A 25,407-nucleotide genomic window follows, 5' to 3' on the forward strand; every position below is an offset into this window, starting at 1 on the left:
TTACACCAAACATGGTTGCTTCCTTCAGCAGGTATGCGAATGTTGTGTTTTTTTTTTAATCTTATTTGAATGTTTCTATTTCTGCATCATAGTAAACTATAGTACATTTATTCAGCCGATGATTTAACTAATTTAGTCGAGTAACTCATTCATGAAATGTAGACGATTAATTTAGCAATGCATTCGAATAACATCTGCCAGTTTCACAGCAAGGCGCAGCCACAGACGAGGAGTTAGTTAGAAAATATCTTTGGCGCTGCTGAACCAGAATCTTGGGTTTACAGGAGACGTTGAATATGGTGATTCAACTTGCCATTCTCCAGCTTTTCAAGATTAATGTCATACGTTTGGTACTTACCAAAGAATGGAGTTTGGCTGAGCAACTAACGTTAGTATTGTAATGCCGGTACTGCCGTTCCGGCCGGTATGTACTCCACCCCCCTAAAATCAAAATACAAAGTTACACGCAACCGAAAATAATCGTATTGTTTTTGAGAAAATGCCAAATCCACCTCTTCTGCACCACCAATAAAATCACCAATTACTACCACGCACAGGTCGGCTGATCCAGCAGCAGTAAAGGTCATTGATTTTATCACCTTCAACAGTTTATGAACGCCAAACCTATCTGTTGTTTCACCCGCGCTACACGGAACGCAATAATATTTAATGTAAGTAGACAATATAGGGTACTTTTTTAAATCCATTACTAATATTGCAGGATGTGTAAAACTGGCATTTATTCGATTGCATGTAGCTTTTTATTTACACCATTTTTGGAAGTACATACCGTTAAAAGGTAGTAATGACGATAGTTGCTCAGCGAAACTCCATTCTTTGGTAAGTTCCGAACGTATTTTGACATTATTAAGCTTGAAAAGCTGATGAATGGTAAGTGGAATGACCGCTTCCTGGGTTTAAAGGAAAATTGACGGATCGAGTGTTTGTGATTGCTTGTTAACTGTCCATGGCTTATGCTTACCCATAACTTGTATTATCCCTAACACAAGGTGCACCTGTGTATTTTTTTTTACAGACTAAATATACATAATTGGTTACAATTTGACTAGTATGGGGATGATGAGCGGGCAGCTATGTTGTTTTTGAAGATAATTGTATTTGCATGATAATGCCATTGTAATGCTTTGTAGCTATTATATTATAAACAAACTTTTTTTTTTAACTTCTAATTCCCCTCGTGTCATTTCTACAGATACTTTTAGTTTTTGATTGAACTGCATTTGGAGGTTGACTCAATCAAGATGGACGAAGAGCCAGAGAGAGCCAAGCGTTGGGAGGGGGGTTATGAGCGAACATGGTAAGGCGCTCACTAAACATAAACTTAGGATGAATATAATTATTGGACTGTTGTGTTTTTACATTCATCAACTTCATCCTGCAGCAGTCACCTGCATTGTAGGAGACTCTATTGGCAACCAATCTTTAGGGTGTTATTGTTTGACTCAAGCGAACATGACCAAAGACGTGACTGAAACGGGAACCAATTTGCCGTAATTCATGAGTGGCCCACAGTGAATAACTACGTGATTGAGACTCTTTCTCACTAATTGGTTGTGTAATGTACACACACATGATTTTAGTTTGTGTGTTAAAATCATTTTAGAAAGAATGGCAACACTGCCACGTTGATCTGAGCCTCGCTGTTAAAAAAACACATTAGTGTCTGACTTTTGGCTGTCGCAGATGCACCTCCCCCGACTGAACTCCTCGACTTCGGTCTACAGTGAGGCTGCAACAGCCTTACCACTGAAATGAGGACAATGACTGACTGACTGTCTGTCCATATAGGGAGATCTTGAAGGAGGATGAGTCTGGATCTCTCAAAGCCACTGTGGAGGAAATCCTTTTCCAGGCCAAAAGGAAAAGGGTGTTCGAGAGCCATGGACAAGTTCGGCTTGGGATGGTGAGTTGATTCCTTACCCTCTATTTGCCTTCTCAGATTCAATGAACTTCTTCAGAAAGTAATGATGATAACACTACAATATCATGTGTTCCAGATGCGTCACCTGTACGTGGTGATTGACACCTCTAGAACCATGGAAGACCAGGACCTGAAACCCAACCGCCTCACCTCTACACTCAAGGTGAGGAAGGTCGAGGAAGAGGAGGGGCTGGTAGAGAGGAGGAGGAGGAATCAAAATACTTGTGAAACATATGGAGCTTAAAAATATTTAGTGATTGTTTTCTCTCTTCAACCCTGCAGCTGGTGGAATATTTCGTAGAGGAATACTTTGACCAGAATCCCATCAGTCAGGTAGGCCCTCATTCCACCATTCAATTAGTGGGTTTTGTTGTCCCACTGTCATTCGTTCCTGAGCGTTTGTCTATGTAAGCAGCCCTTGGAGCCTGGCTCCTCTCTAGGTTTCTTCCCAGGTTCCAGCCTTTCTAGGGAGATTTTTTCTGGCCACAGATACCTCTGCATTGCTTGCTCTTTGGGGTTTTAGGCTGGGTGTCTGTAAAGCACTTTGTGACACCTCCAGATGTAAAAAGGGCTTTATAAAATACATTTGATGGATTGCTACGTCAACAACGGTGTGTTGTCATCCTCCTACTATGTGGTCTAGTAAGCTAAGAGAACTTAGACCCTCCTATGGTCTCCTCTTCAGGTGGGCATCATCACCACAAAGAACAAGAGAGCAGAGAAGTTGACTGACCTGGCAGGTGAGAGGTCAGCCTTGGGTCATTCTACTAGGTGTCCCAATTTCCCCTAAGCTTAATCAATATAAGTGCTGTACATTTTTTGTTGTTGTTGCATGTTTAAAATAGTTTTCATTTTATAGATTTATTTTCCATTTTAGGCATTACGTCTGTGGCTTGCTAGTGTTTCGAGTGTGCATGTACGTTGTGTGCTGGTTACAGTGCTGTTATTCTATTCACAGGGAACCCAAAGAAGCACATCGATGCCCTGAAGAAAGCAAAGGACTCTACGTGTGGGGGAGAACCCTCTCTATATAACTCCATCAGCCTGGCCATGCAGACACTCAAGTATGCTTCCTGTGTGGTGTTTGTGTGTATATCCATATACTTTTATTTTGTCCCAAGATGTATGATCCACTTTGTCTTTTCACCACCTCTCTCCTCAGACACATGCCAATCACACTCTGTCTCTCCTCAGACACATGCCAGGCCACAGCAGCAGAGAAGTCCTCATCATCTTCAGTAGTCTCACCACATGTGACCCAGCTAACATCTACGAGCTGGTCAAGGTAACAGCAGATCTGGCTGTCTCTGTCACTTACATCCAGGCTGTATCACATTCGGCTGTGATTGGGAGTCCCATAGGGCGGCACACAATTGGCCCAGCGTCGTCCGGGTTTGGCCGGTGTAGGCCGTCATTGTAAATAAGAATTAGTTCTTAACTGACTTGCCTAGTTAAATAAAGGTTAAATCATTTTTATAAAATCTTGCTCTCTATCTCTCACTTTCCCTCTCCCCAGATGTTTTTCTCTGGTGTTTTGTCTCATGTAGAAACTCTGGTGTAGTTTCTATGTGGTCTTTCTCCTTGTCTCCCTGATCTCTCCTTGGTGTCTCACATTTCATATCTCTGGTGTTTTCTCTGTTCTCTCCATCAGACTCTGAAGGCTCTGAAGATCCGTGTGTCTGTGATTGGCCTGTCAGCCGAGGTGCGTGTCTGCACCGTGCTCACCAGAGAGACCGGGGGGTCGTACCATGTGATCCTGGATGAGAGCCACTTCAGGGAGCTGCTGATGTTTCATGTGAAGCCTCCTCCTGCTACCTCCTCCTCTGAGTGTTCCCTCATACGCATGGGTTAGACACACATAGAGCTTCAGCACATAGACTGGCTCAGTCTTAACCACACAACGTTATTTCTGAGCTCCAGTGTTTCCATTCTGTCTCTCTCCCTCCAGGTTTCCCCCAGCACACCATAGCCTCTCTATCAGACCAGGATGCCAAGCCTTCTTTCAGCCAGGCCCATCTGGACAGCACTAGTGGTGGTCCCGGTCTGTCTATGGGAGGGTACTTCTGTCCACAGTGCCAGGCCAAGTACACTGAGCTACCTGTCGAGTGTAAAGTCTGTGGTACGTGGTGCCTAGCTAACTGTGAAGTCTGTGGTGCCGAGTGTTTAAGTCTGTGGTGCGTGATGTCTAGCTGAGTGTATGTCCCAATCGTCTCTCCTTCTTCACTCGTTTACTATTTCCCACATTTTAAAGCATTGGTTTGCTGTAGGCACGGGGTAGAGGGAGTTTCTCATAGCAATAATTTCCTTCAGGAGAAAGGCATTTTGGGAAATAGCTTCTGTGTATATAAGTTGAGATGACCCGTGTGTGTGTGTGTGTGTACTACAGATGTGACTAAAGTGTATGTATTCCCCAGGGCTGACGCTTGTCTCCGCTCCTCACCTGGCCCGCTCCTTCCACCACCTCTTCCCCCTGGAGGCCTTCCAGGAGAGTCCACTGCTGCTGCACCACAGAGAGAGGTTCTGTGAAGCCTGCCAGGGGGAGCTGAAAGACAGAAGTGTGTTCACATGTCCGTCGTGCAGCAGTGTGTTCTGCGTGGAGTGTGACCTGTTCATCCACGACACGCTGCACTGCTGCCCCTCCTGCATCCACAGCCGCAGTGCCCCCTGAGATGCTCTGGTCAAAAGTATGTAGGATATATAGGAAACCTCAGACAAGTGCCAATATACCTGCACACACTTTAAAGATGTTTACTAATTTGGAGGGCGTTCAGTGCTTTGGGCCCTTCCTGAATTTACCTCTGGAGTTGTGTTGCTAGGAAATTTGGAATTGACTTTGGCCGTATTGCTTGGAGTTGACTTTGGAGTTGTCCTGTATCCAGACTGACATCTAAAGCTAGAAGACTTGACTTTACTTCAATGTTGGTTGGATTGAGATGGGAACTGCTGAAACTCTGAGCATCGATATCGCCGGTTGGCTAGTGCCGGATGGCTCTGGCAGCAGCATAGAATGGACCAAACCTTTTCAATAAACTTCAGCTCTTTTGTAGAGATATTATTGTATGTTCTCTTTATTCATTTAGACTCGTCTGTCTGTCCCCATCTCTTAGCTAGAGCCATCCAATAAATGACAGGGTTTCACAATCAATATTTTTCATTCTATATTTTAACAAAATACAGATTCTTGTCAACATTTAATTCTCACAAAATCTGAAAAACACACAGGCCAAAAAAAAAAAACTCCAGCAGGGCATAATCTGAGATCAGAGCATGTACTGCATTGAGACATTATGAAGCCAAATCATTACATCATAAATGCAACAAATGCAATAGAAGGAGCCTCCTCTGAGATGCAGGACTGTGCTGTTTCTCCTGGAAACGCTTATGTGGAGAAAATCTCCTGGTGGTTATGATCCCGTAAGAAGTGGGGACAACCATTCTATATTAAAAAAGAAAGTAAAGGCTCACATATTTATGCTGACAGTATTGTAAAATAAATTCATCACAAAAAAATGACAAACAGTCATAGTCACACGTCTGTTTAAGGTTGGGGTGAGGATAACTAATTAACCGAGTCAATTCTTATAAATTTACCTAAGATGAAAAATATAAAAAAAAGTTTAGGGTTTTAGCCTTGGGCCGACCTTCGTCTCAGACAGAAATGTGACATCCAGTGTTACCAACACTGCTCAATGCACTGAGGAAATATTATTCTTTAAAGGTGAGTTGAGACTGACTAATCTACAAATCATCTTGCATCATAAATAACTACTCAATATTATTTCTACGTCAGTCAGTCACAATTTACACACAATACATCCCGGTTTCGATGCTCTCAAACACGGCCATGCTCATTCTGCGCTCTAGACCAGGGATCATCGACTAGATTCCGCCGCGGGACGATTTTTCTCTTGAGCAGGGGGGGCCGGAACATAATTACAAATCATTTGTTGCCCGCAAGAAGCCCAAAAAGATATGTTTGACTAAAACATAAATATTTCAAATCTTGCTTACGATCACCTGTCTCTATTATACGTGGGAATACTTGAGAACAGATTTCTTAAATTAAAATGACTTGGTTGATTTCCTGGTGTTTTTACAGTCTTATGTCCAACAATTAAAAAAAAAAATATATATATATATATATATATTTAATTATTTTCTCAGAAAACTTGGGGGGCCAAATAAAACCTGCTGCGGGCCAAAGTTTTCCCACGGCCCGTTAGTTGGGGAACCCTGCTCTAGACCCTGCCCTGTACTGCATAGAAGGCCTATAGATCCTCGTGGCCCTGTGTCTCTGTCCTGGCTCCCTGGGCCTGTCTGTCCAGCCAGGCCTTTAGCTGGGGCAGGTGCTGGTCCATCCAGCGGATGTTCTCCTCAATGCTTTCATATGTCTGCTGGATACACCTCAGACCAGAACCTGTCTCCTCAGACAGAGAGTCAAAGAACCCGCGAACCTGGGGGGAGGAGACTGCTTAGAATAGATCTTAAACATATCTACTATATACAGCTGAGTGTGAGCCTATGAACACACAGACACACACCAGTAATACACTGACAGTGGGGTAGTTATTACAGCTGAGGGAAACACCAGCTGCTACCATGCACCTGCAAAAAAGATTGCTCAGATGTGCGAGTGCCTTTTGAATTTTGAAGTAGTTATTACAGCTGACATAACATAAGGTAATAGTAGTGGTATTATCAAACATCAGAGTAGACAGACTCTTACCTCGTCCAGCATCTCCCTGGTGGAGTACTGGTTGGTCACACCGGTCACCATGCCTGAGATAGAGTGGGACCCCAGGTCAAACCTACAGGTCAAAAGGTCATGGGGGTTAGGTAAACAGACACCTCAAAAGAGAAAATTCAAACTTTATGCAAATGATCAGCAACGCAACCAAACAACAATCAATCAGAGTGAGGGTTTTGCTAGCTAGCTTTGACACCATGCTGGACAGGCTAACAGCCAACGTTCCCCTTTGCATGCTGTTCTGAAGATACACCATGAGTGGAGATCTTGGTGATTCCTTGCTACAAGATAGTTTCTAGTATAACCACGGCGTAAGATCATCAGACTCACTTCTTCACCAGTGTGTGCCAGTTGTGTCTGAGGAAGTCCCAGGCCAGCTTGTACCCTTTGGGGTTCCTGCTGACAGAGATGACCACATGAGGAAGGTCCTGAGTCTTCATCACCTCGCCCGCAAGACTCTGCTCCATTAACCTGGGGGGGGGAGAGACACAGGGGGTGTGAGGGAGAGGTCAAACCACCGCATCTGCTATGGAATGTGGCAGAGCTAAAGTGCTGTGTATGTCAGACCAAGAGACATCCCGCAAAACGGTCTTCTCATGAAAACGTAGCGCCACGTAACGGTGAGACTCTCACGAACACGATGGCGTTCTCCGTTTTGCTCTACGATGCCCACAAACCCCACGGGACTCGTCTGAAGGTAACCCGGTATCAGTTTAAAACATTTATGGAAGTATGAAGGTATTTTTGAGCCAACATAAAAGGGGTTAAATATGTGATCTAGATTTAGGGCAGACAATTGAAAACGTTATTCCTTATGTTTATAATTCTGGACTGTCTGTTTTTCCATTTATGAATGTTATTCAATGTGTTTCTATGGGCTATAGTAGTTAAGCCCAAATTCTAGATTTTTTGATACCTACAGGGGTCCTAAAATTCAAAATCAAATAGCTAAATGATTCATGGTATGACCCCACCCCAAAGGTTTAGACTTTTACAGGTTTTAATGCAATACAGAGCAGCAAGAAAGCAGAGCAGCAACTTCTGAATACTGTAAGCAGGAGAGATAGTTCTGAGTGCTGTAAGCAGGAGAGATAGTTCTGAGTGCTGTAAGCAGGAGAGATAGTTCTGAGTGCTGTAAGCAGGAGAGATAGTTCTGAGTGCTGTAAGCAGGAGAGATAGTTCTGAGTGCTGTAAGCAGGAAAGATAGTCCTGAGTGCTGTAAGCAGGAGAGATAGTTCTGAGTAGGAGAGAGAGTTCTGAGTGCTGTAAGCAGGAGAGATAGTTCTAAGACGTTCTTCATGTTAACCCACCGCTTTAGCTTGTGTTGCAGAGGGCTGATGGACAGGGCAGACTTGATGCGGCTCTTGACAGATGTGTGCTGCGAATGGCGGTACTTCTCAAAGAGGAAATCCCACCCCTCGGGGTCACGAGCACCAATGGCAAACACCGCCAAGCTAACATCACTGGGGAGACTGAGGAAGAAGAGAGAGAGGGGATTGTCCCAATACTCTAGCATGCTCTCCTTCTTTTCTCTCTTTACCTTTAGGACAAAAAAAATGTTTGTTTTCATTGAATTGAATGGTTTGACCTCTGACCTCATGTTGCCGTCGGAGGCCCTCCACTTGTTGAAGAGGTGTGTGGCGGTAGCGACACAGGGGGGATGGTTCCTGACAGAGCCGAACAGCAGCAGGTAGCTCCTTAGAACCCTCTGGGAAACAGAGCCGTCGTCACTCCACGTCTGACGGTCTATCAAACCCCGGAACAGCTCCACAATGTAGCCCTGACAAACAGATATTATGTCTCTATTCAATCCATCAGTCAAATGTATTGATAAAGCCCTTTTTACGTCAACAGTTGTCACACAGTGCTTATACAGAAACCCGGCCTAGAACCCAAAGAGCAAGCAGAAGCACAGTGACAAAAGCTCTGTCAAAAACTCTGGAAGAAAGAAACCTCAAGACTCTCTTACCTTCATCTGGTTCTCCAGACCCTCCATGTCTCTCTTCTCCATCAGTTTGTAGAGAGGGACCAGCTCCCCCAGACCCTGGGTGACAGGCATGATGTCTGTCTCCTTGGACAGATACAAAGACAGGTCCAAGGCTGTGTCCAGTCCTACCTTACCAACACTACAAAGGAGAAAGGGGACATGGGGTTAGGGACAGATACTGGGACATGTCCAGGACTGTGTCCAGTCCTACCTTACCCACAATGGGGGACACAGACAAGATCACTCAACCCACTCACCTGAAGACATTTTGAATACGTACCACTAGGGCTGTGGAGGTCATGAAAGTGTCAACCTGTAACTGTCATGCAAACTGTCATGCATCGTTAAGGCTAGCCTACAAGCCACTGATGCGCATCTACAGTACATTTAAAAAAAGTCTAATAAACCCATTCAATATAGCCTACACCATCACAATAAATCCATTATTTAAAATGTTTCAAAAGAACAGAATACATACTCTGAGTTGTCCTTATGTTAGGTCCTGATCTGGCAATGCCATATGGCTGTGGGCTACACTAGTTCATTTAGCAGACAAGATTTGCTTATAATTTCCACTATTTTATAGTAAGAACAATACAATTGAACAAAGCTGAATAAAATAAAAAGTAGATTTTCCCCAAAATGATTTCCGAGGCAGTGCACACATTCGGCTATTCTGTGTTGAGCGGTTAAAGTGATCCTGTTGAAACAGGTCCTCCTATATTCTTACAGTTATAATGTAACTTTAGTTGTGATACAAACCTTAGGCTCTTGTTCTGATTTCTAATACAAGGCTGCATGATGCAACTCTAATTTGAAAAAAAGTCTCATGAAAGGCATACGCTCTTCTCTGTTTCTTGCGCAGGCTGCACACACTCCATCAGTCTCTCATTCACAATTGTTGTCCTTGATAATATTCTCACCCATCAGACTATTCTCAATTGAATCAGGTCTTTACATATAGCCTAATAATATATGTGTGGAAGTAGTTTCGATTTAGAACGGCCCACAAATAAAACACGGCATCCATAGCATGCACTCCAATAGTGAACGGAGGTTACCCGCGGTTACGTTTTGAATATGCCAGGTAAGCTACACAGATTGTAAAGCAGATTAAATGTGCTTCATGTTAAGAATTTAACAATAAATATAGCAGTATTAGAAAGTTGGGATCCTCTTTTAAATAGTGTCACGTCAAAACTATTATTTTTTTTGCACAATGACTGGGCTTATAAGAACACGTTTCACTCGACTCTGTAGGCTATGTGCTCTCCAACCCTGTTCCGACACTATAGGCTATGTGTTCTCCAACCCTGTTCCGACTCTGTAGACTATGTGCTCTCCAACCCTGTTCCGACTCTGTAGGCTATGTGCTCTCCAACCCTGTTCCGACTCTGTAGGCTATGTGCTCTCCAACCCTGTTCCAGGTGTCCTATGCCTATAGGGTATGCTTAGAGTTATTTGGCCACTTTGGTTGTGATACAAACCTTATCAAAACATATAGGTCTATGGGCTAGGATACATCATGATGCCTGCGACTATGATTTGAAAAAGTCGCAAACAAAATGCATGCGCTGTTTCTTGCCTTAGACTGTTCACGTTGGGCATCGATTCATTCCATGCATCAACCAGCGATGAGGAGCTGGCTCTCGCTACGCAACAGTCTGCTCAAACTGAATGCCAGGGCTTTCATGTAGTGTTTCATTTGATTTTTGATAGTATTGGATTGATTACAGGGAAAAGTGATTATAGGGAAAATAGAGCACTGAGTATCAGGCCGTTAGCGACTGGCCAGTTAGCAAGTTTGGTAGGCTACGAATGACCATCAGCGGCATCAGAGGACAATTTTGGAGTTTGTTACCGTGACTCAACGGCCATGTGGAATATCACTGCGGTCATGACTTGTGACTGCCGGTTGTACCATGACTAATCTAACCAATCCGAAGACATTTCAAATTTGGAAAAGTTCATTTAAATTTTTTTTTTTTAAAACACAACCACTTGACATATAAAAATACACTGAACAAAAATATAAATGCAACATGTAAAGTGTTGGTCCCATGTTTCATGAGCTGAAATAAAAGATCCCAGAAATGTTCCATACGCACAAAAAGCTTATTTCTCTCAAATTTTGTGCACACATTTGCTGGGGACAATAAAAGGCCACTAAAATGTGCAATTTTGTCACACAACACAATGCCACAGATGAGTGTGCAATTGGCATGCTGACTGCATGAATGTCCACCAGAGCTGTTGCCAGATAATTGAAGGTTAATTTCTCTACAATAATGTCGTTTTAGAGAATTTGGCAGTATGTCCAACCGGGCATACAACCATAGACCACGTGTAACCATGCCAGGACTTCCACATCCGGCTTCTTCACCTGCAGGATTGTCTGAGACCAGCCACCCGGACAGCTGATGAAACTGAGGAGTATTTCTGTCTGTAATGAAGCCCGTTTATGGGGGAAAACGAATTCTGATTGGCTGGGGTGGCTCCCAAGTGGGTGGGCCTATGCCCTCCCAAGACCAACCATGGATGCGCCCCTGCCCAGTCATGTGAAATCCATAGATTAGAGCCTAATGAATTTATTTAAATTGACTGATTTCCTTACATGAACTGTAATTTTGTAAAATCGTGATCAGTATACATAAAAAACGACATTGAAATAATACATTTTATAATATTATACACTGTCATGACAGACTGACCTGACCAATTGGAAGGCATTGTTGATGAGGGAAGCGCGGTCGTTGGAGCTCAGAGCCCTGTGATTGGTTAGCAGCAGGGAGGTCAGAGAACGCCAGCCTTCCCCCTCGTAATGGACCATGTAGTAACCACTCATATCCACGTTAAACTTGATCCACCCCACCTCCTCTGGTAGGTACAGCACGTCTAGAGGGGGAGGCAGTTAGTTAGTATACTGTACCTATACTGTTACCAGACGAGACTAATGCTAGAACTGTTAGGTCACAAACCACAGACAGAGACACCTACCTGTCCTGGTCTTGAGCAGGAAGCGATGCACTGTGCTGGAGCTGCTGGTGATGTAGGTCAGAGGAACCTGCCACAGGAAGCTGCATGGGGGGGTCAGGAGGTTAAATATATATTGAATGAGTTGGTTATTCACAAACCCCTGAATTACCAAGTCTGAACTACCATCTTTACAAAGGAAATGAAACCATGATGTTTCCTGGATATCTAGTTCCAACTGCACAGTCAAAGAGGGGTCAAAATCTTCCTACTGCCCTCTGAAACATTCTCTCTCAATGACATCTGTTCAATAAAACCAGAAAATACGAAAGGAGTGGGAATTATCTTACCCGTGTGTCTGTGAGGGATCGTCAGTCTTGAGGTATCTCTCCTGGCTGAGTCTGACCTGGCGACCCCTGACCTCTACAGTGACCAGGGGAAACCCCTCCTGCAGCGTCCACGTGTCCATGATGGCCCTCACATCCAGCTGATCGCCTGAGTACCACTTCTACATCACAAACACACAGACACAGTCACCTGAGTACCACTTCTATAGCAAGCCAGGAAGGACACAGCACAGGACAGGATACATTACCACACAGGACATGAACACCACAAGACATTGAATGTTACAGTGTGTTGACTGTGACAGTGTGTTGATTGATAAAGTGTGTTTACTGATAAAGTGTGTTGACTGCTGAAAGTGTGTTGACTGTTGAAAGTGTGTTGACTGTTGAAAGTGTGTTGACTGTTGAAAGTGTGTTGACTGTTGAAAGTGTGTTGACTGTTACAGTGTGTACTGTTACAGTGTGTTGACTGTTAAAGTGTGTTGACTGTTAAAGTGTGTTGACTGTGACAGTGTGTTGACTGTGAAAGCGTGTTGACTGTGACAGCGTGTTGACTGTGACAGCGTGTTGACTGTGACAGTGGGATGACTGTGACAGTGGGTTGACTGACTGTGACAGTGGGTTGACTGTGAGTGTGTACTGTGACGGTGGGTTGACTGTGACAGTGGGTTGACTGTGACGGTGGGTTGACTGTGACGGTGGGTTGACTGTGACGGTGGGTTGACTGTGACGGTGGGTTGACTGTGACGGTGGGTTGACTGTGACAGTGGGTTGACTGTGACAGTGGGTTGACTGTGACAGTGGGTTGACTGTGAGTGTGTACTGTGACAGTGGGTTGACTGTGACGGTGGGTTGACTGTGACGGTGGGTTGACTGTGACGGTGGGTTGACTGTGACGGTGGGTTGACTGTGGGGGTGGGTTGACTGTGACAGTGGGTTGACTGTGACAGTGGGTTGACTGTGACGGTGGGTTGACTGTGACGGTGGGTTGACTGTGACAGTGTGTAGGAGGGGTTTGCTGGTGTGTTGTGACTTACAGGAGCTCCAGACTGGGCCTTCTCCTGAGAACAGAACCCCTCGTCTTTCAGTCTGCCCTCATCCAGATCATCTGACTGGCAGATCTGTTAAGACACACACATTATTGGCTTGGTTGGGTTCGATTCAGTAGTGTGAAAAGGGTATGAAGCTCAGGTAGCTGTATACACACTCACGTTAGTGAGGCTCTCCCACAGATGGCTGTTGACAGTGTTCTGATAGCTGTAACGTCTGAGGTAGCGGACAATACCAATCTTAAACGCCTCTGGGGTCAGGAAGTCTCTCAGCATGTTCAAAATACACGCCCCCTGGAAAACAATAACACATGAATTCACAGAAATCAACTCACTGACTAGACTGGAGTACTTTCAGAAGAGGTAGCAAACCGGTGTTCAAATACTATTTGAAATCTTTCTAGTACTTTGAGTGTTTGTTTTAGCCTGCCTTGAGTTTCAGGTGAAGGGGATTTGCATTTTTGGGGCTCTTCTATTGGTTCCATTGCAGTGAAGTATTTGAAACTTGGTTTGACAGATAGTCAGCATGAAGTGAATAGACTGGACAGGAGTCAGACCTTGGTTGATTGATTGATTGATTGGATGGGAGTCTGACCTTATCATAGGAGACATCGTCAAACATCTCCTGGATCTGAGTAGGAGTGTCCACCTGGCTGGAAACAGGGTGGGAGGAGCTTAATGAATCCACCTCCATCGCCTCAAAACACTTCCCTAGGAAGAAGTCATTCTGAGGGGGGAGGGAAAGGGAGGAAGGAAGAGATAGAGAGAAAACAGAGAAAGAGAGAAGTCATTTGTCAGTTAGTGATATCACAATAACCCTGATTTCCCTACACATACATCCAGCAGCCTGCCTATCAACTAGCTCAGTATTTGTTCAGGTACGTTTCTATACAAACTCTCTACTATACTCTTTAATTTCATACTAAATCAACAAAAGAAATACAGAAAATGAATATTAGAAACCAAACCAAACAGAGGCTTACCACTTGCAGCTCAGGGTTGGTGATGTTAACTGACACAAACTCCATGAACTTTGCAAAGCCCTCGTTGAGCCACAGGTCATTCCACCACTGCATGGTCACCAGGTTACCGAACCACTAGAACAACAGGAGAAGAGACAGGGTTAGGACAAGATAGTCACTAGGTTACCAAACCACTAGAACAACAGGAGAAGAGACAGGGTTAGGACAAGATAGTCACCAGGTTACCAACCCACTAGAACAACAGGAGAAGAGACAGGGTTAGGACAAGATAGTCACTAGGTTACCGAACCACTAGAACAACAGGAGAAGAGACAGGGTTAGGACAAGATAGTCACTAGGTTACCAACCCACTAGAACAACAGGAGAAGAGACAGGGTTAGGACAAGATAGTCACCAGGTTACCAACCCACTAGAACAACAGGAGAAGAGACAGGGTTAGGACAAGATAGTCACTAGGTTACCAACCCACTAGAACAACAGGAGAAGAGACAGGGTTAGGACAAGATAGTCACTAGGTTACCAACCCACTAGAACAACAGGAGAAGAGACAGGGTTAGGACAAGATAGTCACCAGGTTACCAACCCACTAGAACAACAGGAGAAGAGACAGGGTTAGGACAAGATAGTCACTAGGTTACCAACCCACTAGAACAACAGGAGAAGAGACAGGGTTAGGACAAGATAGTCACTAGGTTACCAACCCACTAGAACAACAGGAGAAGAGACAGGGTTAGGACAAGATAGTCACTAGGTTACCAACCCACTAGAACAACAGGAGAAGAGACAGGGTTAGGACAAGATAGTCACTAGGTTACCAACCCACTAGAACAACAGGAGAAGAGACAGGGTTAGGACAAGATAGTCACTAGGTTACCAACCCACTAGAACAACAGGAGAAGAGACAGGGTTAGGACAAGATAGTCACTAGGTTACCAACCCACTAGAACAACAGGAGAAGAGACAGGGTTAGGACAAGATAGTCACCAGGTTACCAACCCACTAGAACAACAGGAGAAGAGACAGGGTTAGGACAAGATAGTCACTAGGTTACCAACCCACTAGAACAACAGGAGAAGAGACAGGGTTAGGACAAGATAGTCACTAGGTTACCAACCCACTAGAACAACAGGAGAAGAGACAGGGTTAGGACAAGATAGTCACTAGGTTACCAACCCACTAGAACAACAGGAGAAGAGACAGGGTTAGGACAAGATAGTCACTAGGTTACCAACCCACTAGAACAACAGGAGAAGAGACAGGGTTAGGACAAGATAGTCACTAGGTTACCAACCCACTAGAACAACAGGAGAAGAGACAGGGTTAGGACAAGATAGTCACTAGGTTACCAACCCACTAGAACAACAGGAGAAGAGACAGGGTTAGGACAAGATAGTCACTAGGTTACCAACCCACTAGAACAACAGGAGAAGAGACAGGGTTAGGACAAGATAGTCACTAGGTTACCAACCCACTAGAACAACAGGAGAAGAGACAGGGTTAGGACAAGATAGTCACTAGGTTACCAACCCACTAGAACAACAGGAGAAGAGACAGGGTTAGGACAAGATAGTCACTAGGTTACCAACCCACTAGAACAACAGGAGAAGAGACAGGGTTAGGACAAGATAGTCACTAGGTTACCAACCCACTAGAACAACAGGAGAAGAGACAGGGTTAGGACAAGATAGTCACTAGGTTACCAACCCACTAGAACAACAGGAGAAGAGACAGGGTTAGGACAAGATAGTCACTAGGTTACCAACCCACTAGAACAACAGGAGAAGAGACAGGGTTAGGACAAGATAGTCACTAGGTTACCAACCCACTAGAACAACAGGAGAAGAGACAGGGTTAGGACAAGATAGTCACTAGGTTACCAACCCACTAGAACAACAGGAGAAGAGACAGGGTTAGGACAAGATAGTCACTAGGTTACCAACCCACTAGACCAACAGGAGAAGAGACAGGGTTAGGACAAGATAGTCACTAGGTTACCAACCCACTAGAACAACAGGAGAAGAGACAGGGTTAGGACAAGATAGTCACTAGGTTACCAACCCACTAGAACAACAGGAGAAGAGACAGGGTTAGGACAAGATAGTCACTAGGTTACCAACCCACTAGAACAACAGGAGAAGAGACAGGGTTAGGACAAGATAGTCACTAGGTTACCAACCCACTAGAACAACAGGAGAAGAGACAGGGTTAGGACAAGATAGTCACTAGGTTACCAACCCACTAGAACAACAGGAGAAGAGACAGGGTTAGGACAAGATAGTCACTAGGTTACCAACCCACTAGAACAACAGGAGAAGAGACAGGGTTAGGACAAGATAGTCACTAGGTTACCAAACCCACTAGAACAACAGGAGAAGAGACAGGGTTAGGACAAGATAGTCACTAGGTTACCAACCCACTAGAACAACAGGAGAAGAGACAGGGTTAGGACAAGATAGTCACTAGGTTACCAACCCACTAGAACAACAGGAGAAGAGACAGGGTTAGGACAAGATAGTCACTAGGTTACCAACCCACTAGAACAACAGGAGAAGAGACAGGGTTAGGACAAGATAGTCACTAGGTTACCAACCCACTAGAACAACAGGAGAAGAGACAGGGTTAGGACAAGATAGTCACTAGGTTACCAAACCCACTAGAACAACAGGAGAAGAGACAGGGTTAGGACAAGATAGTCACTAGGTTACCAACCCACTAGAACAACAGGAGAAGAGACAGGGTTAGGACAAGATAGTCACTAGGTTACCAACCCACTAGAACAACAGGAGAAGAGACAGGGTTAGGACAAGATAGTCACTAGGTTACCAACCCACTAGAACAACAGGAGAAGAGACAGGGTTAGGACAAGATAGTCACTAGGTTACCAACCCACTAGAACAACAGGAGAAGAGACAGGGTTAGGACAAGATAGTCACTAGGTTACCAACCCACTAGAACAACAGGAGAAGAGACAGGGTTAGGACAAGATAGTCACTAGGTTACCAACCCACTAGAACAACAGGAGAAGAGACAGGGTTAGGACAAGATAGTCACTAGGTTACCAACCCACTAGAACAACAGGAGAAGAGACAGGGTTAGGACAAGATAGTCACTAGGTTACCAACCCACTAGAACAACAGGAGAAGAGACAGGGTTAGGACAAGATAGTCACTAGGTTACCAACCCACTAGAACAACAGGAGAAGAGACAGGGTTAGGACAAGATAGTCACTAGGTTACCAACCCACTAGAACAACAGGAGAAGAGACAGGGTTAGGACAAGATAGTCACTAGGTTACCAACCCACTAGAACAACAGGAGAAGAGACAGGGTTAGGACAAGATAGTCACTAGGTTACCAACCCACTAGAACAACAGGAGAAGAGACAGGGTTAGGACAAGATAGTCACTAGGTTACCAACCCACTAGAACAACAGGAGAAGAGACAGGGTTAGGACAAGATAGTCACTAGGTTACCAACCCACTAGAACAACAGGAGAAGAGACAGGGTTAGGACAAGATAGTCACTAGGTTACCAACCCACTAGAACAACAGGAGAAGAGACAGGGTTAGGACAAGATAGTCACTAGGTTACCAACCCACTAGAACAACAGGAGAAGAGACAGGGTTAGGACAAGATAGTCACTAGGTTACCAACCCACTAGAACAACAGGAGAAGAGACAGGGTTAGGACAAGATAGTCACTAGGTTACCAACCCACTAGAACAACAGGAGAAGAGACAGGGTTAGGACAAGATAGTCACTAGGTTACCAACCCACTAGAACAACAGGAGAAGAGACAGGGTTAGGACAAGATAGTCACTAGGTTACCAACCCACTAGAACAACAGGAGAAGAGACAGGGTTAGGACAAGATAGTCACTAGGTTACCAACCCACTAGAACAACAGGAGAAGAGACAGGGTTAGGACAAGATAGTCACTAGGTTACCAACCCACTAGAACAACAGGAGAAGAGACAGGGTTAGGACAAGATAGTCACTAGGTTACCAACCCACTAGAACAACAGGAGAAGAGACAGGGTTAGGACAAGATAGTCACTAGGTTACCAACCCACTAGAACAACAGGAGAAGAGACAGGGTTAGGACAAGATAGTCACTAGGTTACCAACCCACTAGAACAACAGGAGAAGAGACAGGGTTAGGACAAGATAGTCACTAGGTTACCAACCCACTAGAACAACAGGAGAAGAGACAGGGTTAGGACAAGATAGTCACTAGGTTACCAACCCACTAGAACAACAGGAGAAGAGACAGGGTTAGGACAAGATAGTCACTAGGTTACCAACCCACTAGAACAACAGGAGAAGAGACAGGGTTAGGACAAGATAGTCACTAGGTTACCAACCCACTAGAACAACAGGAGAAGAGACAGGGTTAGGACAAGATAGTCACTAGGTTACCAACCCACTAGAACAACAGGAGAAGAGACAGGGTTAGGACAAGATAGTCACTAGGTTACCAACCCACTAGAACAACAGGAGAAGAGACAGGGTTAGGACAAGATAGTCACTAGGTTACCAACCCACTAGAACAACAGGAGAAGAGACAGGGTTAGGACAAGATAGTCACTAGGTTACCAACCCACTAGAACAACAGGAGAAGAGACAGGGTTAGGACAAGATAGTCACTAGGTTACCAACCCACTAGAACAACAGGAGAAGAGACAGGGTTAGGACAAGATAGTCACTAGGTTACCAACCCACTAGAACAACAGGAGAAGAGACAGGGTTAGGACAAGATAGTCACTAGGTTACCAACCCACTAGAACAACAGGAGAAGAGACAGGGTTAGGACAAGATAGTCACTAGGTTACCAACCCACTAGAACAACAGGAGAAGAGACAGGGTTAGGACAAGATAGTCACTAGGTTACCAACCCACTAGAACAACAGGAGAAGAGACAGGGTTAGGACAAGATAGTCACTAGGTTACCAACCCACTAGAACAACAGGAGAAGAGACAGGGTTATGACAAGATAGTCACTAGGTTACTGAACCACTAGGTAAAAAACATAAAGAAAACTCACAAGAAATGTAATGCATTACCCAAAACTACTAGAACACTGGTAACACTTTACATTAGAGCACAGAAACAAGCTAATAATAAAGCAATAAGGCACGAGGGGGTGTGGTATATGGCCAATACACTACGGCTAAAGGCTGTTCTTACGCACGACACAACGCAGAGTGCCTGGATACAGCCTTAGTCGTGGTATATTGGCCATAAGGTGCCTTATTGCTATTATAAACTGGTTACCAACGTAATTAGAGCAGTAAAAATAAATATTTTGTCATACCCGTGGTATACGGTCTGATGTTAGCCCATCAGCATTCCGGGAATATACCACATGCCTTCAGAGAGTATGCACACCCCTTGACTTTTTCAACAACAAAAAAAATGGTGTTACAGCCTGAATTTAAAATGGGTTTTATTTAGATTTTTTGGTCACTGGCCTACACACAATTCCCCATAATGTTCAAGTATTTTTCAAAATGTTAACAAATTAATAAAAAATGAAAAGCTGAAATGTTTTGAGTCAATAAATATTCAACCCCTTTGTTATGGCAAGCCTAAATAAGTTCAGTATTCAGTAAAAATGTGCTTAACAAGTCACATAATAATTTGAATGGATTCAATCAGTGTGTTTAATATTATTCTGTACCCCAAACATACGTTACACACTGTGTGCAATAATAGTGTTTAACATGATTTTTTACTGACTACCTCATCTCTGTACCCCAAACATACAATTATCTGTAAGGCTCCTCAGTCAAGAAGTGAATTTCAAACACAGATTCCACCACAAAGACCATGGAGGTTTTCCAAAGCCTATTGGTAGAATACCAATAGAATATTCCTTTGAGCATGGTGAAGTTATTAATTACACTTTGGATGGTGTATCAATACATCCAGTCAGTACAAAGATACAGGCGTCCATCCTAACTCAGTTGTAGGAGAGGAATGAATCCGCGCAGAGATTTCACCATGAATCCTATGGTAACTTTAAAATAGTTACAGAGTTTAATTGGCTGTGATATGAGAAAACTGAGGATGGATGAACAACATTGTAGTTACTCTACAATAATAACCTAATTGATAGAGTGAAAAGAAGGAAGTCTGTACAGAATATAAATATTCCAAAATATGCATCCTGTTTGCAACAAGGCACTAAAGTAATACTGCAAAAAATAAGGCAAAGCAATTCACTTTTTGTCCTCAATACAAAAGTGTTATGTTTGGGGAAAATCGAATACAACACATTACTGAGTACCACCCTCCATATTTTCAAGCGTAGTGGTGGCTGCATCATGTTATGGGTATGCTTGTAATCGTTAAGGACGGAGGAGTTTCAGGATAAAAAAGAAACGGAATGGAGCTAAGCACAGGCAAAATCCGAGAGGAAAATCTGGTTCAGTCTGCTTTCCACCAGACACTGGGAGATGAATTCACCTTTCAGCAGGACAATAACCTAAAACACAAGGCCAAATCTACACTGGAGTTGATTACCAAGAAGACGGGAAATGTTCCTGAGTGGCCAAGTTACAGTTTTGACTTAAATCTGCTTGAAACTCTATGGCAAGACTTAAAAAGAGATGTCTAGCAATGATCAACAACCAATTTCACAGACCTTGAAGAATTTTGCTCTTAAGATTAAGAGACTTACCCAGAAAGACTCACAGCTGTAATCGCTGCCAAAGGTGATTCTAACACGTATTGACTCAGGGTGTGAATACTTATGTAAATGAGATATTTCTGTATTTCCTTTTGGGCTGTGCGGTATACCGTATTTGACTATACACCAGTATTGATGTACGGACCAGTTTGAGTTTTTACTTTACTTTCTATAATGGTATTTTAATGTTTGGTTTGTTAAATGTGATACGCCGTGTGTAACGTCTATTTGTATAGTTTACTCCGCTACTTGTGTCATCTCTCTCCGCTCTATCTCTCCATGCTGCTTTCCACACAGACCTAGTGCCATCCTGTCACTCAAGGAGCGCATTTGTCGTTGCTCGACCACGATACACTTGAGTTCAGTCCGCATGGTCAATGAAGCACATGCAACAATGTTGATGACTACGACGCTGTTTCCATGTTGCTTCTTAATATAAATCCACAACCGTTCTATAATTACACTATTAATTTGTATTTCTTACATCTGGAAACAGCTAGTTTGTCTTTTCTTAGCAAGTTGTGGTTAAGTCGTGTTAGCAGCGAATGCAAATCACTAGTTAGCTGGCTAGCTTGTTAATAAATGTACTGAGTCAGAGCAAACGTAGCTAGCTATACAGCCTGATATCAGTGATGGTGTAGGCCTAAATCAGCATGTTGTTTGTGCAACAGTATCTTGTAAGTAAAGAAGAATAGGTGAAGCATGAAAATGCTACATGAACTAGCTGAGAGAAAACATTACATTGTTTAGAGTCTAAGACATTGGGGGGGGGGGGGGGTGCTAAGCTGACATATGGAAGTGTTTTAAGATGGTCATACTATGGATCATTTAGCTATTTGATTTTGAATTTTAGGACCCCTTTCGGTATAAAAAATATATATATATATATATATATATAAAAATTTACTGCTAAAGCCGATAATAATGCATTGAATAACACTTTCATATATGGCAAAAAGAACAGTCAAAAAATACATAATGAGAAACAAGGTTTTGAAGTGTATGTCCTTAATCTAGGAGATATAATTGTAAAAAGAAAAGGAAATAGTTTATTATATATACAGTACCAATCAAAAGTTTAGACACACCTACTCATTCAAGGGTTTTTCTTTATTTGGTATCGCTGCAGAATGCTGTGGTAGCCATGCTGGTTAAGCGTGCCTTGAAATCAAAATAAATCCCAGACACTGTCACCAGCAAAGCACCCCCACACCATCACACCTCCTCCCCCATGCTTCACGGTGTAAACCACACATGCAGAGATCATCCGTTCACCTGCTCTGTGTCTCACAAAAGACACGGCGGTTGGAACCAAAAATCTCAAATTTGGACTCATCAGAACAAAGGACAGATTTCTATCGGTCTAATGTCCATTTCTCGTGTTTCTTGGCCCAAGCAAGTCACTTCTTCTTATTGGTGTCCTTTAGTAGTGGTTTCTTTGCAGCAATTCGACCTTGAAGGCCTGATTCACGCAGTCTCCTCTGAACAGTTGATGTTGAGATGTGTCTGTTACTTGAACTCTGTGAAGCATTTATTTGGGCTGCAATTTCTGAGGTGCAGTTAACTCTAATGAACTTATCATCTGCAGCAGAGGTAACTCTGGGTCTTCCATTCCTGTAGCGGTCCTCATGAGAACCAGTTTCATCATAGCGCTGGATGGTTTTTGTGACTGTTCTTCAAATTTTCCGGATTGACGGACCTTTATGTCTTAAAGTAATGATGGACTGTCGTTTCTCTTTGCTTATTTGAGCTATTCTTGCCATAATATGGATTTGATCTTTTACCAAATAGGGCTATCTTCTGTATACCACCCATACCTTGTCACAACACAACTGATTGGTTCAAACGCATTAAGAAAATAAATTCCACAAATGAACTTTTATCAAGGCACACCTGTTAATTGAAATGCATTCCAGGTGACTACCTCATGAAGCTGGTTGAGAGAACGCCAAGAGTGTGCAAAGCTGTCATCAAGGCAAAGTGTGGCTACTTTGAAGAATCTCAAATACAAAATAGATTTTGATTTAACACTTTTTTGGTTACTACATGATTTGATGTCTTCACTATTATTCTACAATGTTGAACATAGTAAAAATAAAGAAAAACCCTGGAATGAGTATGTTTGTCCAAACTTTGACTGGTACTGTATATATATATATATATATATATTATTTTAACCCCTTTTTTGGGGTAGGCACAAAAATCCCTTCATACTTCCATTCATTTTTTAAAACCCGGTACCAGTTAACTTCAGACAAGGGGTCATAGAGCAAAACGAAGAACACCATCGAGTCTCCCTTTTCCATAAAGATGTCATAATAGTTTGTAGGTCAAACCATTCAGACGCTACAGAAGTTTACGTGTGAAGGACGATTTTCAGAATGTCTCATGGTCTGACAAACACCGCTCTAGCTCTCCCATCTTTCACCGCAGATGCAGAAGTGCGACGCCGGTGGATGTGATGGATTGAGATGCATCCAATGCAAAAGATATCTCTAGCTTAAGTTGACTGATTTTGATGGAATGTTTTTGTTATGTAGCTTAGATTGACACACCTGTGTGTCAATCGACTCTAGTGGGTTAATGTAGCCAAAGATTATAGGGTCCCCTAGGAAACACTGACCAACACTTTGGTTCCTATCCTGTCACAATAACTCCTCCCTGGCATTTTCATTTGTTGTCATGGCAAACAACACCGTATTCAAAGTGCCCACTATCTTCTAACTATAGAATTAGAATAACTATAATTTTTTCATGATTCCAACAGTTCACCCAAGTGTTTTGATCTAAATCGCAAGTCAAATCGCAATTGCAACATTTGGTTAACATTTGCCCATATCGTGCAGCCCTACGTGGCAGCGTGGAAATGATCTCAAATGAGTGCAGGAAATGGCCAAAAAATTTTTGGGGTTAAGTTGAATTGAACAGTATAAAACAATGAAAATGGAGAGAGGCCCATTGAAATCACTTAGAGTGTATGTGTTGCCACCCTAGGGTCACTCACGACTTACTGAGGAAGCACATTTAGGACTTGTATTATTCAAAAACATAAAATACTGTCAAATACCCATCATACATTAAAACTAATACTGTGATATGATATTTTGGCCATATCGCCCAGCCCTAATTTAATTTTCAATAAATGTGCAAACATTTCTAAACACTTGTTTTCACTTTGTCATTTTTGGGGTATTGTGTGTAGATGTGCCAGAAAAAAATGTATTTTGTCAGTTTTGAATTCAGGTTGTAACATAACAAAATGTGGAATACTTTCTGAAGGTACTGTATATTCTGACAAAGCATCTGATTGATGAACCAACAGAGGTTAGTCCCACTTACCTGGTGTGCCAGCTCATGTGCGATCACCATGGTGATGCCTAGCTTGTCAGAGGCGGAGCTCTTGTTGGGGTCAAAGAGCAGCCCAGCCTCTCGGTATGTGGTCAGACCCCAGTTCTCCATCGCACCCGACTGGAAGTCTGGGATAGCTGCCAGGTCTGGGAGGAACACATAGCAATACATCAGGAAGTGCTTTATTTGAAGGTCTACTTACAAAAATGTGTATAAACCATTATTAAACATAGACATACATTAGCATAAACTGTCAGCTAGTGCCACTTCCTGCTACCAAATGCACCCCAGTAAGTCTATGTGCGGTGTGTTCTACTCACCCTGTTTGGGTAGAGGATATGGGATGTCAAAGTAGTCATCGTAGAAGTCCAACAGTCTGACTGCAGCATTCAGGGCAAAGTCTGTCTGGTTGATCTTGTCTGGTACAGCATACACTGAGATCTGATAGGACAATACCGAAGAGGTCAATCATATAAATATTTTGTTGCGCACTTACACATAGCAGGGGACTAGGGAGCTATAATGATGTGTACGTATAAACTAGTCAGTCAGTGAAACAGAGAAGTAGCAATACATAAGGTTTCAGATAGAACCTGAATAACAAGACAGGGTACAACTCCCCTTTTCCACGTGAAAGTTATTCAATGCACTTCATTTCTATTTGCAGGTTGGGCATCTTAAGTTACCCTTTCATTCTGACCAATGAGAGGACTTCCTGCTCACCTTGACTCCGTGACTGGTGGTCTTGCTGACAGACTGGAAGTCAGAGACGATGAAGGCCACCAGGTAGGTGCTCATCCTAACGCTGGTGTCAAAGTGGTCCTCCAGCACGCCACCTGGTAACTCTACTGTCTTTACCTGTGGAGGGAAGAGGTAGAGGATATGTTCATTATGACACCTGCCTCTCCCTGGCATTCAGACGGTGTGGAGAAACAGGTACTTTGAGATGCTCATAAAGGGGCTTGACAGGTGAAAGCGACATAGTGAAAACGTTTAAATGGATAAAATGTATTTGCGTTCATCTGCCCCATTTATCACCTGTTAATAGATCTGTTATATCACCTGTTCATAGATCTGTTATATATCACCTGTTAATATATCTGTTAAATATCACCTGTTAATATATGTTATATATCACCTGTTAATATATCTGTTATATATCACCTGTTAATAGATCTGTTATATCACCTGTTCATAGATCTGTTATATTTCACCTGTTAATAGATCTGTTATATCACCTGTTCATAGATCTGTTATATTTCACCTGTTAATAGATCTGTTACATATCACCTGTTAATAGATCTGTTATTTATCACCTGTTTATATATCTGTTATATATCACC

The 25,407-nt window shown here is 43.1% G+C and overlaps 2 protein-coding genes across 3 annotated transcripts in view; one reads left to right on the plus strand and one right to left on the minus strand.

Moving 5' to 3' along the window:
* gtf2h2 (general transcription factor IIH, polypeptide 2) lies at nucleotides 1–4,992 on the plus strand. Of its 2 annotated transcripts, none has more exon segments than NM_001141701.1 (11): nucleotides 1–31; nucleotides 1,214–1,318; nucleotides 1,810–1,924; nucleotides 2,019–2,105; nucleotides 2,225–2,275; nucleotides 2,628–2,682; nucleotides 2,901–3,006; nucleotides 3,137–3,227; nucleotides 3,594–3,789; nucleotides 3,891–4,061; nucleotides 4,357–4,988. In NM_001141701.1, coding segments are annotated over 10 exon segments (1,182 nt in total). In that variant the 5' UTR covers nucleotides 1–31; nucleotides 1,214–1,262; the 3' UTR covers nucleotides 4,611–4,988.
* erap1b (endoplasmic reticulum aminopeptidase 1b) overlaps nucleotides 4,993–25,407 on the minus strand; it is a 24,226-nt gene continuing 3,811 nt past the window's right edge. The window contains exons 5-20 of the mRNA XM_045695358.1: nucleotides 24,788–24,922; nucleotides 24,385–24,505; nucleotides 24,056–24,210; nucleotides 14,029–14,142; nucleotides 13,641–13,772; nucleotides 13,208–13,339; nucleotides 13,034–13,117; nucleotides 12,000–12,157; nucleotides 11,674–11,753; nucleotides 11,388–11,571; nucleotides 8,659–8,815; nucleotides 8,285–8,469; nucleotides 8,000–8,161; nucleotides 7,020–7,160; nucleotides 6,669–6,750; nucleotides 4,993–6,396 (exon numbers count right to left, since the gene is read on the minus strand). Of these exons, the coding sequence (XP_045551314.1) occupies nucleotides 6,211–6,396; nucleotides 6,669–6,750; nucleotides 7,020–7,160; nucleotides 8,000–8,161; nucleotides 8,285–8,469; nucleotides 8,659–8,815; nucleotides 11,388–11,571; nucleotides 11,674–11,753; nucleotides 12,000–12,157; nucleotides 13,034–13,117; nucleotides 13,208–13,339; nucleotides 13,641–13,772; nucleotides 14,029–14,142; nucleotides 24,056–24,210; nucleotides 24,385–24,505; nucleotides 24,788–24,922 (2,208 nt within the window). The 3' untranslated portion in view covers nucleotides 4,993–6,210. The remainder of the gene's footprint in view (nucleotides 6,397–6,668; nucleotides 6,751–7,019; nucleotides 7,161–7,999; nucleotides 8,162–8,284; nucleotides 8,470–8,658; nucleotides 8,816–11,387; nucleotides 11,572–11,673; nucleotides 11,754–11,999; nucleotides 12,158–13,033; nucleotides 13,118–13,207; nucleotides 13,340–13,640; nucleotides 13,773–14,028; nucleotides 14,143–24,055; nucleotides 24,211–24,384; nucleotides 24,506–24,787; nucleotides 24,923–25,407) is intronic.

This window comes from Salmo salar, chromosome ssa15, assembly GCF_905237065.1.
Source record: "Salmo salar chromosome ssa15, Ssal_v3.1, whole genome shotgun sequence".
In the NCBI taxonomy this organism is placed as follows: Eukaryota; Metazoa; Chordata; class Actinopteri; order Salmoniformes; family Salmonidae; genus Salmo; species Salmo salar.

Excerpts from the sequence above, each read along its gene's own strand:
- gtf2h2 (XM_014143373.2), top strand. The coding sequence starts at position 1,263 with ATGGACGAAGAGCCAGAGAGAGCCAAGCGTTGGGAGGGGGGTTATGAG. Across the intron at positions 2,683-2,900 it reads GAAGTTGACTGACCTGGCAG|GGAACCCAAAGAAGCACATC; the intron begins GTGAGAGGTCAG and ends TTCTATTCACAG. Across the intron at positions 3,790-3,890 it reads GTGTTCCCTCATACGCATGG|GTTTCCCCCAGCACACCATA; the intron begins GTTAGACACACA and ends CTCTCCCTCCAG.